The sequence below is a fragment of the Pteropus medius genome, unplaced genomic scaffold (genome assembly GCF_902729225.1).
Source record: "Pteropus medius unplaced genomic scaffold, Ma_sr-lr_union100, whole genome shotgun sequence".
NCBI classification, from domain to species: Eukaryota; Metazoa; Chordata; class Mammalia; order Chiroptera; family Pteropodidae; genus Pteropus; species Pteropus medius.
The window spans coordinates 3417652-3442874 of record NW_024342471.1 but is presented as its reverse complement, the minus strand read 5'-3'; the positions used below and the strand labels follow the sequence as shown (position 1 = coordinate 3442874).

At 36.8% G+C, this 25223-nt stretch overlaps 1 protein-coding gene and 2 pseudogenes across 1 annotated transcript in view; 2 read left to right on the top strand and 1 right to left on the bottom strand.

The window, feature by feature from the left end:
* Window positions 1–25223, top strand: part of ATRN (attractin) — a 144538-nt gene that overhangs the window by 85005 nt on the left and 34310 nt on the right. Inside the window, exons 18-24 of the mRNA XM_039863851.1 lie at window positions 252–485; window positions 6672–6809; window positions 9790–9883; window positions 11505–11557; window positions 13396–13490; window positions 16288–16366; window positions 18137–18294. Of these exons, the coding sequence (XP_039719785.1) occupies window positions 252–485; window positions 6672–6809; window positions 9790–9883; window positions 11505–11557; window positions 13396–13490; window positions 16288–16366; window positions 18137–18294 (851 nt within the window). The remainder of the gene's footprint in view (window positions 1–251; window positions 486–6671; window positions 6810–9789; window positions 9884–11504; window positions 11558–13395; window positions 13491–16287; window positions 16367–18136; window positions 18295–25223) is intronic.
* LOC120604012 (uncharacterized) lies at window positions 15813–15931 on the top strand (annotated as a pseudogene).
* LOC120603341 (40S ribosomal protein S7-like) lies at window positions 20443–22963 on the bottom strand (annotated as a pseudogene).

Here is a 25223-nt window from a genome sequence, read left to right as displayed (position 1 = left end):
GCTTTCTAATAGGTGACTGCTAAGATCCCTTCTGCCTCCAGCGTTCTGGGATAAGAAGAGGAGGGGAGGAGTCCCTGTTGCATGTTGGGCAAAGTATTGGGCTCTTCAAGTTTATTATGTTGTTTAAATAATTACAATAGAATAAGAATTTTGACTGACAGAAGTTGAATAGTCTATTAAAAAGGTAATTCACATGCAATGAATTCAAATTTACATGTGATAGTGAATTGAAACTTCTGTTTTTTTAACAGCTGAAAATTGTTCAGGCTACTGTACCTGTAGTCATTGCTTGGAGCAACCAGGCTGTGGCTGGTGTACTGATCCCAGCAACACTGGCAAAGGGAAATGCATAGAGGGCTCCTATAAGGGACCAGTGAAGATGCCTTCTCAGGCCCCTACAGGAAATTTCTATCCACAGCCTCTTCTCAATTCCAGCATGTGTCTGGAGGACAGCAGATATAACTGGTCTTTCATTCATTGTCCAGGTAAGATGTCTTGTGTATCCAAATCAAATGTTTCACTCCCTATTTACAAAGAATAAAACCTTGAGGTCTACCTTATTTCTTTGGATTTTCTTTAAGAATAAAAATAACACAATTTTAGGAGAAATAGTTTTACATGAAAATATTTTTATTGTCAGTGAATGAAAATACTGAGAATTTCAAATGAATTGTTTTGCTTTCATTATAAAAGTAATAAAAGAAGTTCCCTATAAAAAATTAAATATTGCAGATGTAGATAAAATAAAAACTGGAAATTCTCTTTTCATTTCCAGTTCTTCAGAGAGGTAAAAACTTTTAACAATTTAATATAGATAGCTCAAGACATACCAGTTTATATTTTTAAAAACAAAATACTATGCTATATGTTATGCATATGACATATATTGTTCTGCAGTTTACTTTTTACTTAAAAACACATCTCGGCATCTGTTAGAAAAATTTAAAATAAAATCTCCTGCCAACTCAGAAGTTTCTCTCCAGAAATGTAGAAAAGAACGAATTCAATTTTATTATTGCATAAGTATTAAACCAGACTGTGATCACATCACAGGCAATCCTCTAATGAGAATGCAAAGACGAAGTGAAATATTAACCTTTTAAATAAATAGCCAAGTAGATATAGTCTATTATATACATGTTCTTAAGCTGAACCATACTTTGTCCTCATGTGAGAAGACTTGACAGCACGGTTTGCTGTACATTCTTTCACAGTTTATTCTGCATTTACATGGTAATTGGGGTGGCCACCTGTGTTAAATGCCTTTATCCAGAGAAAACAATAAAATATCTTGTACCTTTATGGCAAGTGGGTGATTGCAGCTTGGCACAAAGCATCTAGGCTAAATCCCAAAAATGACTATCTTCCTTGATGGTTCCATTTCAAAGAGATGGGTTCTAGGCCCTTAAGAAAAACATTCCTGGATTATGGTGCTGACAAGAGGCTTATTTAGGTTTAAAATAGATTTATGTACTTATACATATCAAAGGAACAGAGGAAGGATTTATAAATAAAGTGTTTCTTAATGAAATACTCTTAAGAGAAGGGGAGAATGGAAAAAGATCTCTTTCCCTTTTGGCAAGAGGAAAAATCCAGCCTCCCTCCCTCCCTTTTTCTTACCCTCCCTCCATCCCCACTTCCCTCTTCCCCATCCTTTCTTCCCTTTCCTTCTCTATCCCTTCCAGTGGTTGGTGCAAGAAAGAATAGATGATTGAGCTAGCCTACAGTCTGGGCCTAGTAGGCCTGCTAGAGAGGCTGCCCTGAGAAACCAACCTCAAGAAATTGGCCTTTGATTAAGACTTTCAGTAAATACTCAGGAATCTGCTGATGGGCCTCCAGAACAGTTGGGAGACGCTAGGCAGGTACAAAGACTTCCAGGAAGTTAGTGGGAGAGAATTTCTCCTAGAGCCTGTCAGATAGTGCCATTGACTACAGGGCTCTCTGTGAGGACTTCGGTAAAGGAAAGACCACTGTAAACAAAAATAAAAGCCAAGAAACAGACTGGGAGAAAATATCTTCAATGTATATATCAAATGATTGTCATCCAGAGTGTGTGAACCTCCTCCCTTCAGGGACAAAACAGCTAAATGCCAACCTAACAGAAAACATAAGCAAAGGATGTAAAGAAATAGCTGCACCGTTTTTCATTCTCATTTATCAGTGTAAAAAGGCTCAGCTCTCCACATCCTCATCAACACTTGTGTTCATCTTTTTTATTGTAACAGTTCTAGTGTATGAGAAATGGTATCTCACTGTGGTTTTGATTTGCATTTCCCTAATGACTAATGAAGTTGAGCATCTTATTGGCTATTTGTATGTCTTCTTTGGAAAAATGTCCATTCCAATTCTTTACCCATTTTTAAATTACATTATTTGTCTTTTTATTATTGACCTGTAAGAGTTCTTTATGAATCCTAGGTATAAATCCCATATTGAATTTACGACTTGCAATTTTTCCTCTCATTCTGTGGGGTTTTTCTCTTTCTCGATGGTATCTTTTAAAATACAAAAGTTTTACATTTTGTAATCCTAATGTATCAATATCTTCTTTTATCCCTTGTGCTTTTGGTATTGTATCTAAGAAATCAGTGCCTTAACTAATCCACAATCACAAAGATTTATTCCTTTGGTTTTTTTTTTTTTAAGTTTTATAAACGTGTCTCTTATATTTAGGTCCGTAATCCACTTTGAGTTAATTTTTACATATGGCGTGAGGTAAGGGTCCCAGTTCATCTTTTTGCATATGGTTATCCGCTTGTTCCTTTACCATTGTTGGAAAGGATATTTTTTACCATTAAATTTAAGGGACACATTTGTCGAAAATCAGTTGACTGTAAATGTAAGAACTTATTCCCGGGCTCTCATTTCTGTTCCATTGACCTCTCTGTCTGTCCTTATGCCAGTATCGTACTGACTACTGTAGCTTTGTAATAAGTTTTGAAATTGAGAAGTTTAAGTCTTCCAACTTTGTTCTTATTTTTCTAGATTGTTATGGCTATCCTGGGTTTCTTGCATTTCCGTGTGAATTTTAGGATGAACTTGTCATTTTTGAAAACAGCAACAAAAAGCCAGTTGATATTTGGTTGAGATTGTAGCTATAGACCAATTTGAGATGTATTGGCATCTTAAAAATATTAAGCCTTTCAGTTTATGAACGTGGAATATCTATCTCTTTAGTTCTTTCTTTCAGCAATGTTTTATAGTTTTCAGTGTACATATCCTGTACTTTTTTTGTTAAATTTACTGTACAAAGTATTTTATTCTTTATGTATTATGAACGGAATTATCTTAATTTTATTTTCTGACTCTTTATTGCTAGTGTATAAAAATACAATCGATTTTTGTATATTGATTTTGTATCTTGCAGCCTTGCTGAACTCATTATTTCTGTTAGTGTTTTTAGTAGATTTCTTAGTGTTTTCTGCATACAAAGTCATGTTGTCTGCTAAGAAAGAAAGTTTACGTTTTCCTTTACAATTTGGATACCCTTCTTTAAATTTGTTTTTGGGGCTTACTGGGGTGGCTAGAAACTCCAATTTAATGTTTAATAAAAGTAGAGAGAGTGGACATTATTGTCTTGTTTCTGATATTAGGGGGAAAGAATTCAGTCTTTCTCTGTTAAGTTTGATGTTGGCTTTAGATTTTTTCATACATATTTTCATTCCGTTTCTAGCTTTTGAAGGTTTTTGTCATGAATGGGCGCTAGATTTTGTCAAATGTTTTTTCCGTAGCGTGATAATCATGTGATTTTTGTTCTTTCATCTATTCATACTATGTGTTACATAACTGACTTAAAGATATTTAAACAGCCTTGTATTTCTGGGATAATGCCATTTGCTTATGACTTATAATCCTTTTCAGTGTGTTGCTGCATTCATTTTGCTACTTAGGGATTTCGTGTCTGTATTCATGAGAGATTTCTTTTTTGTGTGATGACTTTTGTGTCTGGCTTTGGTTTCAGGGCTTCATAGAGTGAGTTGGGAGATATTCCCTCCTCTGTTTACTGGAAGAGTTTACAAAGGATTGGCATTGATTCTTCTTTTAGTGTTAATGCAGTTCACCAGTGAAGCTATCTGGGCTTGGACTTTTTGTCGTGAGATTTTTGATTATTTATTCAATCTCTTATAGGTCTATTCAGATAGGCTATTTCTGCGTGAGTCAGTTTTGGTAATCTATGTGTTTCTGGGATTCATCGAAGATCAGATTTGTTGGCATGCAGTTATGTTTTCTTACAGATAGCTTTTTGGCCGTGCGTGTTCTATTTAACCTATTGAGGGTTTTTTGTTTTGTGTCTGATTTTGTTTTGTTTTATCCTTTTTCATTTTGCAAGATGTCTCTAAAGATCGTGAGGTTCTTTTTCAGAGGTTGCTTTCTTATTTTATGATTGCAGTAATCTCTCCAGCCTCTTTGAATATGCTAAATTAGTGTTTCTCGTTCTCTTAAGTTTCTTACACGAACCCTTACTTCAGAGTTAGTTGCTCTGCATGTTTATCCAGGTGGTGCTTAAATTGAAGATTTTCTCATACTTGTAGCTCCTCAAGATTCATTTGTATTTAAAACTGAATATCGAGATTTATCAGTATTATGTATTTAGAGCTGTTGTGAAGGTGTGGTGTGATGTCCCTAAGAAAGAGGCTGGCTAGCCAGCCATAGGGTCTTCTCCAGCTCTGGTCTGCTCTGACTGTTATGACTGGTCTGCGTTCATCCATTAGTGGAGGAAGGAGGAAGCAACAGGCCTGGTGCCTGGATCTATTTGGCATGTCCATGCTTGTGTCAAGAGCTCCTTCACCGTGGGTGTTATGGCAACCTGAAGATAGCTGGGGCATTGCCTTGGTATTTCTTTATGACCTCAACCTCCCTTCCCCTGCCTACCCTACAGAACTGACCTTTCCTCTTGCTGTCCCTGGACAGATGCCTCAGGCAGTTGTTGAACAGGCATAGAGCAGGTTATGAGACACTTCCTCCTGTCCATCACTCTCCTGAGGCCTGCTGTGGCTCCCAGCCTCTGCTGGCTTATTCAGATGTCAATTGGTAAAGTGCATCTCGTCACTTTGGCAGTCCCCTTCTCCTGCTTCCTACCTTAGGATATAGGTGTCATTGTCAGGTTGGCCATATCTGCTTTATAATTTCTAGAAATTCCTCAATACTTCAGAATTATCTTCAATACTTCTGATAGTACTTTTTCCTCTTATCCCATACTCCTGTTGATTTATTATTGTTTTTACATTTCTTCGTGATTTCAGTGGCATTTTCTAGGGGAAGAATCATTTTTTAAATCTTTTTATCTTGAACCAGAATACAGATTTTTTTTCACAGATAATTTTAGGTATCACATTTTGTGTATGCGTTGTGCATTGCTGTTTTGCTGTATAGTCAGCCCTCTGTATCTGCAGGTTCTGCATCCACAGATACAGAGGGCCAACTAAGGGACTTGAACATCCATGGATATGGAGGGATGACTGTATATATAGTTCCCCATCTTCACAAGAACAACATATATATCCCATACATTTTAAGTAATTTTGATGCAGTCATACCGATGTAATTATTTTTAAGTTTTTTCAGCCACAATCTATAGAACAACTCAAATACTTACAGGGCTGGGGTCAAAAACAGGTGGTAAACAGAACAAGTGCAAGGCTATGGAAAGTTGCTGAGATGTTAAAAAACGTTATTACATTGATCAACTAAGACAGATCTGCAAAAATTGCTAGAAGAGTAGATCTTAGATAATTAGAATGAAAAAGAAAATTATGACGTGATTCAGGTATTAGCTAATGCTATGGTGATAATCACTTGGCAATATATAAGTGTATCAGATCAACACATGTAAACCTTAAACTTACACAATATTATATGTCAGTTATATCTTAATAAAGCTGGCAGGGGGTGGGGGCGGAAAAAGCTGCAGAATAAGAGATTTTGTTTATGGTGGTATAGGTTGTGTGCTCTGTGAATGGTACCCCCTGGAATTTGCAGTGCAAACCTGCACAGCTGTCCTGCGCAGTACTGAGAGGTCCAGGCTTCTATGCCTTTCTAATAAAATCCTATACGCATCGGGGAACTTACTAGTTCAGCTTATGGAAATTTTATATATAAAGATGGTTATTTTTCTAAAAATAAAAAATTGAAACCAAACTAAATATCAGAATGTAAACAAATGGTTAAATAACTTATTTCATAGAAATCATTATGCCATTTAAAGTTTTGTTTATGATACACAAAATAGTGTGGTAAAATAATTGCGACCTAAGTAAAAAAATTAGAATTGAATATTAACATGAACACAAATGTGTAAAACTCTATAGAAACAATACTAGAAGAAAACATTCCAGATATGAGCAGTGATCTCTGGATGGTGGAATTATGTATGATTTTCTCCCCTTATATTTTTCAAATTTATTATAGTGAATATATGTTATTTTTACAATAACAAAAATTATTTTTAATGGCTATGACTTTCATCTTGCTATGGTATATTTCTGGTTTTTCTGGACTACATCTTTTTTGATGTTTTATTTTTCAAACTAGTTTCTAATGGGTTGGTTTCGATGATTTTGTATTTAAAAGCAATAAGGAGCTTAAAGAGATAGTTGCAAATAAATCTTGTAGAACTTACTGCACCCAGTTCTACCATGGGACATGCCCCTGAAAATTCTTTTTTCTTTCAGCTTGCCAGTGCAATGGGCACAGCAAATGCATTAATCAGAGTATCTGTGAGAAGTGTGAGAACTTGACTACGGGCAAACACTGTGAGACCTGCATATCTGGCTTCTATGGTGATCCCACCAACGGGGGAAAATGTCAGCGTAAGTCAAATCTATCCATCAGGGTTACTACTGATTGCAACCCAGGCAGAACACAGTACTTCACTGTGACTCGAATATCTAGGAGAAAAGTAACCACTTGGTTTTGGATACTGTATTTCTTAAGTCATACTCTTCAGGAGCTCAGCTAAGCCTGGGAGAAAGTGAGCAGAGCTGCCAAGTGTCAGAGTAGCCAGTTAAAGCAACAAACCAAAAATGAAAGAATTAAGCCTTTAATCACTTACTGCAATGATATAAACAAGAGGCTTAAACAGAGAAAGATTTGAATCTCCTTGGTCTCTTCTAGAATCAGCTGGTTGAAGGTCAGGTGTATGAGCACAGACCTGGCAGCTAGGGGCAGGTGTCGCACTGTCGAGGGAACCCAAACAAAAGACTCAGCAAAAGCCTCTTATGGACTCAGGGGTGGGGAAGGGAGGGTAAAGGGGAAGAGCTGGGAGTGGAAAAGCACTGAGGACTGAGAGTGGGGAAGTGTCTTCAAGGCTTCCTCTCCCTCATGAGGAGGCTCAGCAGAGGCTCCTGAAGACCTCTGCCCAAGGCTCAGACAGACCTAGGAATGAAGGCGCCTGAGCTAGGAAAGCAAATATGGGAAAGAGGTGGCCAGCCAAGGGGTCCTGGGACCTTGGCCGCAACTCCTCTCATAAACTTCCACCCAGGCTGGTGTGAGGTGGGCAGCTCTCCCTGTAAGGCCTGCCAGGGAAAGCCTATGGTTGGAAAAAAATCACACCTAGGTTTTTAACCAGGAACTGGAGTCCTCAGTACTTCTAGTATAGTCTAAAGATTTAAATAGTCCCATGTTTCCCCATGCATGTCAAATAGATTCCTGCAAGCAATAGGACATTCTGTTGTTAGGATATAAATCGTGTTTTTCCTAAATGACCAGTGATACCAATGAACGACTTTTTGGGTTGTTCTGGTTTCCAATGGAAAGATCCTTCAGATTCTGAGCAAGAAAATAAGAAAAGAAAATTTCTAGCTACTCCCCAAATTCCACCTCCAAACTCCTTAGTATGGCCCTTGAGAATCTGATCTCATCCCAGAAGAGCCAGGAGAGAGCTGTGTTCAGCAGTATATCCCTTAACCTCTCTGGGGTTCAGTTTCCTTGTCTGTAAAATAGGGATCTTAGGGTGGTTGTTGAAATGAAAGCAGACAGAGCAGCACATGCCACGTAGTCAGCGCTCAGTAGACATGAGCAATTATTATTATTCTTCTAATGTCATTTCCTACCACTCTTAAATAAAATTTCTTGCTCAGATTAAAAGATACTCAGTAAAAATATTTTTCCATTCCTTGTGAATAGACTGCGTTCGATAGTAATCAGAAGATTATTGATAAATATGTATAAGGCATTATACGGGCAGCCACCTGAGACATAGGTGCTTTTATTATCCCCATGATCAAGCACTGCTCAGCTTCCCACTCTGAGATATGGCCATGGTGAGAACCACATCCAGGATATGTGACTTTACCTGCTGGGCGTGGTTGTGCCTCCAGGTGCCTAAACTGACAGCCAGGTCAGCTGGGTCTGTGCCTTGTTGCTGTCATCCTGTATCTATAGCTGCCATCTAGAAAAATTACATCCTCCTCTGTGGCATTTGTGGATACTGAATGCAGTTGTCCAGACTTTAGAGCTAGCTATATTTTTCAGAGTTACAGTCCACAATAGAAAACATGATTTAGTGTAAATATATATATATGCCTTACTGTTAAAGTTTACAACTGAAATTTGCTGGATTTCGTTAACCAGCGTCACCATAAAAAAAAAAAAATTAATTAATTAATTTTAAAAAATAGTATGGATGGCACCAAGTTCTCTTAAAATTGTATAGTCCTTATGCTAAGGCTAATACCCATGATTTATTGCATGCTTACTGTGTTTCATTTATTATCTCATTTAATCCTCACAACAATCTATGAAATAGGTACTGTTTTTATCCCATCATATAGATGAGTAAATGGAGACTTAAAGGGTCAAACAGCATGCCCAAAGTTACAAAGGAGTTCAGTGGAGGAGACTAAATTCACACTCAGGCAAACTGGCTTGGGGCCTTTGCTTTTTACTAATATACTGCATCCCCTCTCCATACTCAACTGAGCCAAGAGTTGAACACTCATATTTCTGACTCTAGCATCCATTCTCTTAAAGGCTACACCCTTCCATTTCACAGGGTTTTTTGGGTAATACTTTTCTCTGCAGTATTTCTTGTAAAAGTATATCCGTCTCCAGCCTAATGCCTTTAATTTATTCACAGAAAAACAAGTTGTAAAGTGCAAAGGTATTGAGTATACTGGAATATTAAATTTATCATAGCTTACACTTATGTGTTGGATGAGAAAAGGTAAATAGGTGTTGATGGGTAGAAGAAGAAGATGACAAGTTATTTTCTATGAAGGCTAAGGAGAAGACAAGGAAGGGGGGTGAGTTCTGAAGGGTCTCTGAAATGCAGACCTGCTGTTGGAATCCCACCCCAGTTCTGAGCCCTGATGTGACTTGAAAAGTGACCATCATGGAGAAGGCACCTCAGCTGAGGTGAAGCACAGCCTAACCAACCCTGCCTCTCAGGGTAATCATCGCCCAAAGCATCTCCATGGGGACAGGGACTGTGTCTTTGTTCCCACACTTAGCACCTGGCACACTGGAGATGCTTCATAGATGTTTATTAAACAAATGAAAGAATCATAATAGTGAAAAACAGTCGATTGAAAAGATCAAAATAGTGGTTACTTCAGATGGAGCAGAAATAACATCTTTCCTCCTATCCTTTGACTTTGGTTCTTTTAATGCTGTCTTTACATTATTTGAGATAAATTATTAGCTGAAAAACAAGAATCTTAACTATTAAATACTTTCAATCTGTCTTTCCTATCAAATCCAATTTAGATAAAATGATTTTTTTTTTAGGAAAGTCTCTGATAGTAATCTTTAAAGCCAGTTGTGACCTCCATTCCTTTTCCTCCTCCCCAGCATGCAAGTGCAATGGGCACGCCTCGCTGTGCAATACCAACACAGGCAAGTGCTTCTGCACCACCAAGGGCGTCAAGGGAGATGAGTGCCAGCTGTGAGTATCACACTCCCAGGGTTCTGCCACAGGCCACGCCTGGGTTTAGTGACTGACAGCCAGATCAGCTGGATCTGTGCCTCGTTGCATGGGCTCTAAGGAATCCCCGAGTTAATCGATTTGGAATTTTGCCCTTTCCACTTCAGACAGGTCTAGCCTGGCCAGCCTCCATCTGAGGAGGATGGCGGGATTAGTCTTTTAACTTCACCGACTACACAGTTTTTGTCTCGTCAGGAGGGTGCATTTGTTTTTTATTTGGCATTTTGGTTTGTAGTAGTGGCAATGATCCTCTTCCCTGTGACATATCCCTCCTTCTTTGGTGAAGTGTGCATAAGGATGCAGCATCAGGCAGAGGTGGGGTTTCAACCCTGGATGTACTTCCACTGAGTAGGGTCCTCTCATGAGTCGTATCACTTAACTGTGCTAAACCTCTGTTTTCTCATCCATCACTAGTGGGACTAGTGACAATTTTTAGTGTCCTGGTGAATTAAAAGAGAGATTGTTCCTGTCTGCCTCACCAGAAAACACGTGCTCATAAAACACGTGCTCTAGGTTTACTTATTCTCTCAAGAGGAGACTTAAGAGAGCAATGTTTAGTAGTATCAAAATATTGAACCAATGTAAGCAGATATGTCATTGGCAAACCGTTTCTCTTAAGGAACACTAGTAATAATAATGTCACCAGTGATGAAGGCCTTGGTAATGGCATTCAGGAGGGTGTTGCTCTGTCTGCATTTTATAGTTTACACCACTGTCTGTGTTTACTGGTTTCATGCTGTCCTAAAGCCAATATGTGAAGAAAAGTCCAATCATGTTTAAATTTAATTTTTGAATCTAGGTTTCTTTAAACAGAAAAATGTAATACAGCAAAATTAATCACTCTTGTCCTCAGTTTTGGTATACAACAAAGGAGTGAGCCATAGATCCTATGAAAGACTTTCTTTTCAAGAGATTTAGATATAAGCAAGTTCTGATAATTGCTCTGGATGAAAGGACACAGTATCCCTGTGTCATATATGTGGGAAAAGTGCTTGACACAAACTTTCCCCTTCTTTCCTCATAGTTCATAGCATTGTGCCTGCCTAAATGGTTTTGCTGGTGTTCATAGATGATATCTGTGGGGGAAATTAATACTTCTTTTTGACTAGAACTTATTTTTTTTTTCCAGATTGGTGAACCATGTTCAAGGTTAAAAAAAAAAGAAAGATTCCTTGCATTTAGCCTTCTCTCACTTGTATTTAAAGAACAGTATTAGTTTATCCAGGGAGAATCTTTCATGAATGGATGAAAAATGTTTTAACTGTTCTTTTATAAGAATATATAGTCCACAACAAAAGTGAAAATGTGTTTTTCATGATTATAAGTAAGGTCTAGATTTATTATATTTGGATCTCATGTGCTTTAGCAAATGGTTATCAGTTGGTCGTGTGAACTGCTGGGCAGTCAGCATTAAAAATGAAGGCAAACTCTTATTAGTTCATCTGATTTGAGTAACAATGAAGAATTTAATTATACTGACTCAAAAACTGCAGTTTATATTAAAGAATTTGCTCGATTTTAAAATGAATATATTCTCTTTTAAATAACAATTAGAAAATAATCATAATTTTTTCCCCTCTAGATGTGAGGTAGAAAATCGATACCAGGGAAATCCTCTCAAAGGAACATGTTATTGTAAGTGTTTTTGTAATTCATATTTGTCTAGAAGCAAAGTAGTTCAGTAAAACTTCATTGTTGTCTTTAACCTGGTTTGAGAATGGTAAGTGCTCTAGGAATATAGCAACCACCCATGGAAGTGTCCCTTAATTTGATGTGTCTACAGCTATTAAGTTTAATAAATATATAGATACTATGGTAAGCTGCTTTAATTGTGGTTGTGGTTTATGTTCATATGTCAGTAGCAGACAGAGAAAAGTATAGAGATATGCATCTCTCATTTCCTTATATTCTCTTGAGACTTTATTTCATTTGTCATTAGCAGGTTGAGGGGTCACCATATTTCATATTTTAGAGTATAGATAAAAAAAATTCTTAAAATATAGTTGAAGTTATTCTGTCTGAAACTGATTTTCGTTAACCACCTCTTTAGGCTCTAATACATAAAATAAAATATCTAATGATTAACTTACAGTGACAGGTAAAGCTATCTGGGAAGGTGACCAGGTCCTTATGGGTTAATGCATTTTCTTCCAATAGAATCCACACAGTAGGTCAGATTATGGAAGCAGAGAAAAAGGAGTTAATGTTTTTGCTTATGCACTGTAATTATATACCTGTTTTCCTGAGTTGAATAGTGTCCCCTCAAAATTGATGTTCAGTTGGAACATATTAATATGAAAATATATACTCTTCTAGAAGAAAACAAGAGAAAAACTTTATGACCCTGCGTAGGGGAAAGAGTTCTTAGATATGATTGCAAAAGCACAATTTATAAAAGAGAAAGTTTATTGGGAGTTATCAAAATTTTAAACTTTTATTTTAAAAAACACCATTATAAAAATAAAAAACAAGCCACAGACTACAGAAAATGTTTGCAAAGCATATATTTATTTGATAAAGAGCTTATATTCAGAATATATAAAAGAACTCTTACAACTGAATAAGGAGACATTTCTAGTTAAAAACAGGCAAAAATTTGAATTAGACATTTCACTAAAGAATATATTTGAATGGTCAATAAACCCATTAAAAAAATGGATAACATCATTAGACATTTAGTTATGTGTATTAAGACCACAATGAGATATAACCCTAGAATAACTAGAGTCAAAGGCCAGTACTGTGGCTTAATAGACTACAACTGGATTTTCACATCTGCTTCTGCATTCTGTTGCAACCCATCTCTTTGGTGAAAGTACATTAAAAAAAACTGGCCTCACCAGACATATAGTTGGAAAAAGGTGGAGTATTTTAATGACTTTTTCAGATAATTATGACTATTATCCTTTGAGACCATACCAAAACCGGAAAACTGGCCATTTTTTAATGTTTAGTTACCATGTGGAACCCGAAACTACATCAATAAATTTTTTGTGATCTGATACATTATAATCTGTTTATCTATTTTGAAAAATAAAAGCCAATGCCAGGTTTTAACAATGATGTGGAGAAACTTCATATGTTCTTTGTGGGAATGCGAAATAGTACTCTTTGGAAAACCATTTGGTAGTTTCTTAAACAGTTAAAATTACCAACAGCTCCCCATTTATAGCATTGTATCCTTAAGCAAAACCTAGCATGTGATAGATATTCAGTTAATACTTGTAGATGAGTTAGGCTGGAGCTTAAATCTCAGCGAGAGTCTTGATATCAGGAGGGTATGGTGGGTTAACCCAAACAAAGTAATACTGCCTACAGACTTGATTTCCTTTGACAAACCCACAGTCCCTGGGTATAAGTGAGCCAAAAGTGCTTTCCTGGCTATTGAATATTTATGAGAAAATCAAGCTGTATCTTTAGAGACCTATTCTGTTTATTTCAGTTTTTAAATATACATGTTTTTCTTTCTATAGATACTCTTCTTATTGACTATCAGTTCACCTTTAGCCTATCACAGGAGGATGACCGCTATTACACAGCCATCAATTTTGTGGCTACACCTGATGAAGTAAGGTTAAAAGTCTTCTTACTTTATTTTGAATTTGTGTGGATCTTTTTCTTGGTCATTATGTATAGAAGCACTGCCTTAGCAGTGGTCTCTAGAGTGGAGCACACAGGATGATGTTTAGAGGTATAGGAAAGAAATGTTAGACTCTGCAATTTTATCTTCTTTCTGTCTAAAAGGCAAGAACAGTGTTATTAAGATTTACCAGAATCTGATACACAGACTGATTCAACACACTTGGTTTGCTGATTAGCCCGTTGCATCCCCATACAGAAAATGAGAAGAAACTGCAAGGGGCACTCTTCCCATCAGAGTGGCAGATTGCAGAGCCCAGATTTACTCAAGTGGATCAGAGGCTTAAAAAGCACCCACAAAGAAAGTGGATTGAAATTAATTCCAGTGATACAAGGAAGGTGGCAGAGGTGACACTCCTGCTCCTAGAATAAGTTGTTAGCCTCATTACAAGGTAAAAACAGTAAAGGTTTAGTTGGGTCCAACAAGAAATCAGCCAGAAATAAAATTAAGAAATAATCGAAATTATTAAAACGACTATTAAAAATGTGGATTTATATTTACTTTCGTTAATGATGAACCCCAGCCTGCGGTAAGGTACTACCTAGTAGTAGAAGGAAGCCAACACAGCATGACATTCAAAAGTGAAGCCTCTAGAACATGAAGACACACCTATACAATTTCTTCAATGAAATATAAAGTCATTTAATACTCCAGTATGTAATGAAATTTTTCTAAACTTGATGATAAATTATTTACGAGCCTCCTTGGAACTTTCTTTTTTTCATCAATGTATACAAAACCATTTATCATTACAAAATTTCCATCACAGTAATTGTGGCAAATAATACATGGAAAACGGAATGATAATAAGCCAAAGTGTATTTCTTAATTAATTTTTATCAAAAAACATTGCTAAATTTAAAAAACAAATAAATCAGTAATATAATAAAGTCCACAGTATGGGATGTTTACTATGCAATTAAATGCAAATAAGACTTGTTTTTTGTATTCTATTTCAATGATAAAATTAAGAAGAGAGAATACTAGCGAAGATGCATTCATTCTCAGGAGTGAATAGGTTTAGAAATAGAAATAATACATGACTTTAAATGAAAATATTTTACGGAAAAACTGTAGGCATATCATTTGAGTGGCTGTGTTAAGTTTAAGAAAATTTAGGAAGGAGAGATTTTAGGATAAGATTTTAGCATCACATGAAATTTATTTGCTACCTAATTCATAAACAAGTGGTTGAGGTGCTCAGTCTTTTAGGAGGTAACTGATGTTGTTAATTTTATTTTAAATAAATGTAGTAGACTCTTGGTAATACTTCTTCGTGAGGTGGGGAGTGACCATGAAAATCTTTGGACCTCTCTGTTTATGACATAATATTTAATATGACATAATATTTAATAGAATTATTCAGTGTATGTGTGTTCTGTCTTTTACTAAAGCACTAGGATTTCAAGTTTATCCTTTCCACGGAAAGAAGTAATTGTTAGTAGTGTGCTGCCAGCAAATAATTAAAAATAAACACTTGAGCTATCTCTTCAAGAGGAAGGAGAGGGTATATCAATAAATGAGGTGGTAACTGCTCTGTGAAGCTTCTGGTTGGAAATCACATTTTTAAAATGACTATTTGGAAATGTTTCCATTTAATTTTGTCCTGTAAAAACTATCAAAACAACACCCTTAAAAATCTTAATTTTCTAACTTGTTTTATGATCTTACAAAATGAAGAATTTCAGCAGGATTGGATTCGTTTATGAAATATAAAAATACAACATCTGATTCATTCGCAAAAATGATTCATTGACCCCCAAGAAAGAGATTTATTTGCTAAATTGGCTCAACACAATTCTCAGAGATATCTTTTTCAGCCATTAAAACCAAGAATCAAATTAAACCAGCTCTTCAAATTGCTGTATCTCTAAGTGGTAAACAAGGTTTTCAAAGCTAACAACACACATTTAGTCATCTTCGAAATAATATTTTTAGTGAGAAAAATTTTATTAAAATCATAAATATAGTCAGAGTATTTTTTATTTAGTTTATTTCAGCTTTATATACTTCTTAAAAAACCATTTACATTTTGGAGAACTTTACACTGTATATAATCTATCAGGTCAGAAGTACATAGGTTGAATTTATAAATACATGTAATTTGGGGCATTTGATCAAGTGTTTTACTGTCTGGACATTTGGAAATTGCTTCCCAGAGGATCTTTAGGAGGCTGATTCCCCTAACATAGGTTGCAAGGTGTTAAGTCACTGTGTTCTAGTGAGGGTCATTTTGAAAGATACTATTTCGTCTACGGCCATGCCACCCTGAACAAGCTCGATCCCATCTGATCTCGGAAGCTAAGCAGAGTCGGGCCTGGTTAGTACTTGGGTGACAGACCATCTAGGAAGACCAGGTGCTGTAGGCATAAAAAATAAAAAATAAAGGATTATAAGCTGACAGGGTCCTTTCAGTCTGCGAGGTCAACCAAGGGTTACCTCGCCTTAAAAAATAAATAAATAAAAGATACTTTTTCATGGAGTTAGACATTTGATAAAGCATTAAATTCCATATACTTTTATAGGAGAAAAAATATATTTGCGGGATATTGCTTATATTGGTTAGAAATTATATTAATTCTTCTGTGTGAATTTCTCTTAAGACATTGTAGAATATCTGCTTTGAAATTAAGAAAAATGAGAGTAGTAAAATTTTATTACTGCTTCATTTTAAAACCTGAAAACTGTTATAATTAATTTTCTAATTATCTGTACCTCTCATCAGCAAAATAGGGATTTGGACATGTTCATCAATGCCTCTAAAAACTTCAACCTCAATATCACGTGGGCTGCCAGCTTCTCAGGTAAAAACCTTCCAGGTGGAGGTAATACACTGAAAAAATGATGTAGGAGTTGAGAAAGGGGGCTCTGGAGACAGACAGATGGGTTTGAAACCCCTCTTTGCCACTTATCAGCTGAGGGACCTTGAGCAAATATCTAAACCCCTCTCTAGACCTTAGGGTTCATCATTAAGAGAAGATAATAATACTTATCTTCTAGAATTGTTGCATGGATTAAATTGGATTATATATGCCAGTGCCAACCATGGTGTCAGGCTCAGCACATGCTCCCGACCCATGCCCCACTACCACCACTAGTAACATTGCTGCAGCCGCTGTTCTGGCACTACCATCATCATCCCCATCCGTGCTTCAGAAGTGAAAAATGCAAATGACTCATAGTTTCAAGAAATGGAAATATTTAAAACAGAATGAGATTTTAGTAGGTATGCGGAAAATGTACGTGGGAATTAAATCAAGCTCTAAGAGCACAGCTTTTGCTATCTTTTTTTTCTTTTTCTTTTTTTTTATCTTACTGTGATTCACTAATGAAGATATGCTAGGCAAAAAATCTAAAAATGTAAAGGGTGGGACTTATGTCACAGTTAAGAACATTGCTTGACATTCCTGGGTGTTTGAATTCTGTCTGTTACTTACTATACTGCACTGTGCTATTGGTCAAATTACCTGAGCTTTCTGAGCCTGTTTCCTTGTGTATAAAAACAGCTAGTAGCCATGTAAAGTAAGAATTAAATGAGATAATAAAGTACTCAATTTAGTGCTTGAAATGTAGTAACTTTTCACTAAATGGTAACTACGTTTCATCATTATTACTATACAATACTGTTTTGGTCAAAACACAACCAGTTTGAAGCAAAATAAAATCATTAGTGTTGCATATCACTTTGTTTATCATGTCTTAAAAGACTGTATAGAATTCAGAAAAGAATCTGAAAATTGCAGTGAGGAGAGACTTTTTTTTAAAAAAGTCTGAATTCCTGAAGCATTTATCTTGAGATAGGCAACATCTATGAGCATGTGAATGATGATTTGCAATGACTGTCTCAGTGAGGACCTAACGATCTGGCTCCAATCGTGGGAAAAATCTAGTTCATGAATCTTTATAGATGCTATAGTTTCTAGGTAGGCAGAGGGAGAATATGGAATGTTGAAGGACTCTTTAGGAATAGGACGAGTTTATACCAGATTGGGGGGACTTAAATACAGTGGTAGCTGTATTGCAGAAGGAACTGAGTGATCCCTACCTCCCTGCTACTGTTGGGACCTGAGGTCACTGCTAATTAGGAAGTGAAGGGTGAATCAGTGTCCCTGGTAGGGAGCATCTGGGGCACTGCCAAATAAGTGTAAAGGGGAAATGCGGAGCAATTGAAGTGTTGTGGAAATGCCATTTCTTGTTAATAGGATTCTAGTGGTATCTGTATTTTCATGGCCACGTGTAGCCTGTTTTAGTGGAGGGGAGTTGCAGGAATTCCTGGTAAAACCATTCTAGTTAAGGTCACAGGTTTGTGTGTCAGCCTTCCCAGCTTCAAATCCCAGCTCCGCTTCTTGCTGGCTGTATGACCTGAACCAAGCTGCTTAGTTTCTCTGAACCTCAGTTTCCTTATCTGTAAGTGGGAATAATAGAGTTATTGTTAGGGTTAAATGAGCTTGAGCTCTTAAAGGCGGTTCCTGGGACATAGTAAGTGTTTAGCAAATGCAATTATCCTTATTAATGAGAGTAGATTCTGCCTTCTCAAAAAAGGCTCTTCTGTTTCATTTTTTTCTTTCTAACAGCTGGAACCCAGGCTGGAGAAGAGATGCCTGTTGTTTCAAAAACCAACATTAAGGAGTACAAAGATAGCTTCTCTAATGAAAAGTTTGATTTTCGCAACCACCCAAATATCACTTTCTTTGTTTATGTCAGTAATTTCACCTGGCCCATCAAAATTCAGGTAAGATATGGTTTTCGGTCTCACCTGCAGACATCTCTTTTAGTAGAGACCAAATTCGCTAATTTGGAACTTGCGGTAAATGACATGTACAATATTGCTTTGTCCCTGTAGTATCTATGGCAAAGGAGTGCTGAGCGCATGAATACAGTAAAGAAGATTGTAATGGAGATGGTGTAAATCATATAAAGGAAAATTATCAGTGCTTTTGAAAACAACTTGACACAAACAAATTTGATAATTGCAACTGTAATTTCATTAAGCACTTGCCATGTAAATGCCTATAGTGCTACACAAAGAGCTTTAATTCTCGAGTGAATAAGGTGGGCATCAAGGAAACAAACACACATAAAATCTGTGAAAGCCAAGTGTGGAAAGTGCCACATGAAAAAATCTCCAAATGCTCTCCGAGTTTAAAGGAGAGTAGAGTAGGACAGAGTGTAATAAAAGGCAGTTCAAGGTCGTGTTAAAGAGCCTAGGCCCTTGCATTCGGACAAACGTGGGTTTGAGTTCCAGCTTGCTCCTATACAGTTTATGTAGTCTTTTTATGTCTCAGATATTTTGTACATGTGCCCTGAAAGTGTAGGTCTAAAGGCTCATGTGACCTGCTGCATCTATCTGCTGTTATCCATCTGCTTACTTTCTCTGTTCTCAGGGAACCAGTGGACTTCCTCTTATCCAAGACCTATTTGTACTTATAATGATCACCCGCCACTGTATTTTTGAGGCCTTGACTCAATATTTTCTGCTTTTACCTACTTCATTTTGGTAAATGTGGAATTTAAGGATGGGTGGACTTTCGGGGACTGGTTTACCTTTAGCCACGGAAGCATGGTCACCGGGCTGGGGCTGGGGCAGTTTGCTGACTCAGAAATGTGACCAGTTGAAGCAAGTTGTCACTGATCAATTAGGATTGGGATTGTGTTCTAGTTCTAGTGGTTTTGTGTTCACGCCTTTGGACTGTGACTAAAGAACAATCGTTTTCCTTTCTGGAATGTGGAGGACAGGCTTTGTCAGCACTCTCTTTTCTTTCCTTGTTGTGGATGGTCTACAAATTTGTTCATCCTCTAATCTGCTTCTCCCTTTCCTCTTATATACACTATGCTTCCCTCCTCAGCCAGCCTTCTTGTAAGCATTGACCATACTCCTTATTTTTATTTTCTCTTATGCACTCACCCATCAGCCCACAGTAGTCTGCCTCATTTCTCACCACATCCTGAAATTGCCCTGTCTTAATGGACTCCAGTGACTGAATTCTGCAGTCCCCTCTCCTTCTCGTAAAGTGATTTGAGTCACTGTCTTTCTTGCTTTCCTGGTCCTCTCTTTCCCTGATTCTCTGGCCAATCTTTAGGGAATCTTCTTCCTTAAACATTGGGGTTGTCTGGGATTCGGGCATTGGTTCTCTTCTGTCTTCATCCCAGTTTCCCTGGGTAATTCCATCCCACTGGTAGGACTTTTGGTACTACTTCCGTACTGGTGATTCTCAGTGCTGTGTCTCCAGCCCAGCTTATACTTGAGCTCCAGACCAGTACTTTTGGTTGCTGCCTAGGCATCTCTATTTGGATATTCACAAGCTTCTTGCACTCAGCACATCATCATTCTCATGGACTTAGCTCCAAACACTGCGCTTCCTTCGTCTGTGAACGGCTCCACCATTGATCTTGTTACACAGGCCAGGACACTGGAAATCATTTGCATTCCTGGGATAAACCTGACTTGGGCATGACGTATTATTTTCTTTCTTTATGCATTGCTAGATTCAATTTACTAATATTTCAGTTAGAACGTTGTATCTATTTCATGAATGAGAATATCCAATAATATTCCTTTCCTGTCTTTGTTATGGTTTTTATTTCAAGGTTAAACTGACTTTTAATAATTATAAATTGAGGCATTTTATTTCTTATCTCTGGAAGAGATTATATAAGTTTAGAGTTATATGAACCTTGAATACTTGATAATCTCTCTTATAAAATCATTTTATTCTGGTATTTTATTTGAGGAGTTTTTTTTAATGCTGATTCAACTTCTTTAATAGTCATAGGATATTGGATTTTATCTTGTTTGAGTCACATAAGATAATTTTTTCTAGAGTTAATTTCATAAGTTTTCTCATTTTTTAATTGTGAATGATGTTTTAGTCATTTTTGTTTACAACTGAAACTCTGGGAATTCAAAGTTAACATCCTTGCCCATGAGCTTCTTATAGAAAAGTTTCTACCTTGTGTTCCACATTATTCTGCTGTGCTTTATCCAAATAAACCTTTATGAGTCAGCTGCCATCCAGTTTCACACAAAGTTTTTTGCCCACAATTTGACTTGGGAAAATCAAGTCCTCCAGGATCGCATTGTACACAGCTCTTAGGATGCTTTTGCTCATTTTTTGGTACGGCTTTTTCAAGTTGGCTTAGGCAGAATTTTCTGAGCAGTGAAGACAACATGCTTCCCACTGAACTTTTTCTCTAATTCATGTACTAGCGGGACTTGAATTTTCTGGAAAGATTTCAGTTGAGGAACAGGAACAAAGATTATAATAGGTTTTTGACTGCCACCAACTTTAGTTTCCTTGGCTGCTCTTATATTCAGCTCCCTTAGTTGGACCTTGAGGTTTTGAGTTCAGCTCCAGCTTAAGGAGAGCCTGGGAGATGCCAGGCTCAAACTCATCCAGGTTCTGGCTCTTGGGCTTCAGATCTTCATGTTCGAACTGAGCATGGCCTTCTCCTTGGTGAGTAAGTGCCAGCCTGGGGAGAGCTATTTCATGTATTTTCAAATGTGTCGACACAGAGTTATTTACACTGCCCTCTTATCTAATCTTTGCAGCATCTTTGTTTTAGTGTACTGAACCATACACTTAAAAATGCTTAAACTTAAAAATGCTTAAAACGTCTTATATATATTTCACTCCAGCAAAAAAAAAAAAAAAAGATTTAAAAATTGCAGCAACATTTTTTTTTGTAGATATAGACTTATTTTAAATTTGTATGAAAAAGCAAAGATTCTAGACAAGCTATAACAGTTTTGAAAAAGAGGAATAAAGTGGGAGGAATCAGTATATGCAGTGTTAAGGCTTACTGTTTATCGACAGTAACCAAGACATTGTGGTTATTGGTGGAAGGATACACACAAATCAACAGAATAGAATTAAGAAGCCTGAAATAGAACCACATAAATGTGTCCAGCTGATTTTTGACAGAGGTGTAAAGACAATTCAATAGAGGAACGATAGCCTTTTCAACAAATCGTGCTGGAACAATTGGACAACTAGAGGCAAATAAATGAGCTTCAACCTAAACCTCATATCTTACACAAAAATTAACTCAGTGTGGATCACAGATTTTAAATGTATGACATAAAACTATAAAACTTTTAAGAAAAAGAAGTAGAAAATCTTCATATCCTAAGGCTAGGTAAAAGGTTTTTAGATTTGACAACAAGAATATAACCCATAAAAAGAAAATTTGATAAATTGGACTACATCAAAACAAAAAGCTTTTTCCCTGTGAGAGACTCTGATAAGAGTATGAATAAATAAGCTACAAACTGGGAGAAAATATTTACAAACCACAGGTCTGACAAAGCACTTGCAGCTGGAATATAAGAGGAATTCTCAAATTTCAACATTAAAACAATTTAGAAAATGGACAAAAGATGTGAAAAGACATTTCACCAAAGAGGGTATACGTATATCAAATAACCACATGAAAGGATCTGTAGCATCAACAGCTATTAAAGAAATACAAATTAAAATCAATGAAATATCACTGCACACTTATGAAAATGGCTAAAATTGAGAATAGTAATAACACCAAATGCTAGAGAGGATGCCGTGAAATTGAATCATGTGTACATTGCTGGTGTGAAAGTAAGACGGTACAGCCACTCTGGAAAATAGTTTGGCTTTTTTTTTTTTTTTTATAAAATTAAACTTGCACTTAGTATACAGCCCAGCAGTTGCATTCCTGGGCATTTATCCCAGAGAAATGAAAATCGATGTTCACACAAACACCTGTACACCAGCACTTGTAGCACCTGTATAGTAATCTTTAGCAGCTTTATTTATAATAACCCCAAACTGGAAACAACCCAAGTATTCTTCAGCAGGTGAATGGTTAAATAAACTGTGTTATATACATATCATGAACTAATACTCAGCAATAAAAAGAAACAAACTGTTGATGCAACAACTTGAATAAAGGAAATTTTGCTGAGTGGGGAAAAATTTTTTTAAAGAAATTTACGTCATGCACGATTCTGTTTCTATAACTTTTGAAAATAAAGTTTAGACCGAAAATAGATATAGATATAATTTGACGCTTCAACTTTCTCTGACTTTGTCCTTAACCTATAGACTCTCCTTTTTTTTTAAAAGGGGTCATCTGATTAGGTCCGGCCCACCCACACACAAGGGCAGGGGATTATACAAGGTATACATACCAACTTAGTGGGGGCCAATTAGGGATTTAGGTTATTTGAGCACAAGGAGGTTGTGCTGTAGGCTCCAGTCAGTACAATTTCAATTTAGTAAAATCTCCTAACACTATCATAGAGTAGCTCAAAATACATTTGCTAAAAGTTGATTTGGGCTCTAGTAAATATTTATTGGCTTGTTTTAAGTTGAGATTGTTTTCATACTGACATACCTCATGATATTCTGAATCCAATCAAACTTCATGCTTTGTTACTTATAGCCAAAACATGATTAATATTTTTAAGATTCTTAGTGAAAGTCTTGACTTATGCTGCTGACGTGTTTCCCATCTGGAAAGAGTGCTCTGTGCACATAAACAGGCTTTTGTGCTTGAGATAGCCGCGCTGTTGCCAGTGCAGAGTTCTTAGTTTTTTTCCTCCCGATGCCCTGTTGCTCCACCCTCTGAAAGTCACTGAAATGGTTTCAGAGCATTTCCATCTAGAGGGATCTCTTCCCCACACTTACTTTTAAAAGTACTAATTTTAAGTTTAAGTATCAAAGAGATGTCGATTTTGTACCTGATTTTTTGGTACTCTTTACCTGGGCTGGATCACTCACTTGGATAAGATCCCCTTATGAAAGCTGCATTCAGGAGCACTTTTGAAAATAAACATGGCGTGCTCACCATTTAGTTTGCCAAGCTTTCCTTGAAGAAGCAGGTAAGTTCTATTGAAAATGCATCTTCTTGCTCTTTGGTATAACTAACTGCAATATTTACAAACAATGTAACTAGACCTGTAGCATCATGTGTTCTTGGTGTCTTCACGTGCTGCTGATTCTCTCTGCACTTGAGACTGTATCTGTGTGTGCGCTGTGTGGAGAGCTGAGCTGGCGTCTTCCTAGGCAGATGCAGTCATGTTCTCAAGAAAGGGAGCTCTAAGTTTCTTTATTGCTCTGTTTTCCTCAGAGTCTTAGCCTTTCTAAGTTTAGTTAGCTCTTAAACACATGCGTGCACACTTAGAGACTGTGTACAAGTTTAGTAAAAATGTAGAAACTTATTTAAGGAAGAGAATAGGGAAATGTCTAAATGATGCAATGTAGGCCATTCAGTTAAATTTCAGTGTGGCTTTCAGTGCAGGCAAAATAACTTTGGTCTTTATCCTTTTTTAAAGCAAAATAACTGAGGAAATCTAATTCTCTACCCAGAAATTCATGTAAACATTGGTGCTTTAAAAATGGTAACGCTAAACTCAAGTTTCTTCACTCTGAACCAATCCCAGGATTCTTTTCCATAATTAGGAACAGATTAAAACCTGTAACCGCTAACTGAGGGAATTCGAAACTAACTGTAAAAATCTTTGTAGATGCAGTTTTTTAAAAAACCCACCCAGACTGAAAAGACCTGTGTGTAGTCGGTTGGTGGGTGTGTTGGGGCCAGTTGGGCCTGATTTGGGTCAGTTGCTCCTGTGGGTGAGCGCCGCTCCCACAGTCCCGGCTTTCTGAAAGGGGTCCTAGTTGTTCTCCCCAGCGAGCAGGGACTCAGCTTATCCAGGCCCATTGTTTGGAAGGGTAGATATTTAGGATAGAGAATGGATAGGCTAGGCGGACATCGTGTGAGTTGGGAAGGTGGGAAGTAAAGCTGGGATTCTGGCTTGTTACTGGCTCTGCAACAGAGGTTGTTATTGTAATGTGGAACGAATATTGAAGCCCTCTCCATGCTGGGTGTTTCATCTGTTACTTTATGTAAGAAGCTAGTGTTCACAAGTGAAGGCAACACAGAATTTGTACTGAGAACTGAGCATTCATTTAGAGTTCAAAGTTATGTTTGTGGGTGCTAACAGGATAACTATACTGAGCTAAGGATGTATGAAACTTTTGTTGACTCGGATATACTTTTTTTAGTAAAAGTTTTATTGAGATATAATTCACATGCCATACAATTCACCCATTTAAAGCATACAATTTAGTGGTTTTTAATATATTCACAGAGTTGTGCAACCATGACCACAATCAACTTTAGCATATTTTCATCACCCCCAAAAATAAATCCTGTACCCACTAGCAGTCATTTCCCATTCCTTCATCTCCCTAGCCCCTGGCAACCACCAGCCTACTTTCCATTGCCTATTTTGACAATTCATATAAATTGAATCACATAGTATTTGGTCCTTTGTGACTGGCTTCTTCACTTAGCAAAATGTTTTCAAGGTTCGTCCATATTTAGTATGTTTCAGTGTTTTATTCCTTTTTAAGATTGAATAATGTTCCCTTGTATGGATATACCATATTGTTTATCCATTCATCTGTTGATGGATATTTGGGTTATTTCCACTCTTTGTTATGAATAATGTCAGATATACTTTTAATGTTTGTATTTATTGTATAATAATAATAATGTATATACAAACCTCCTGGTGTTAGATATCTCTACCTTAAGAGTTTTAAGAATTAGAGAGCCTCGAAATACATTTAGAAGTAAACTAAAATTATGAGTCTTTATTTGTTTCACGTAGCATTTAAGATT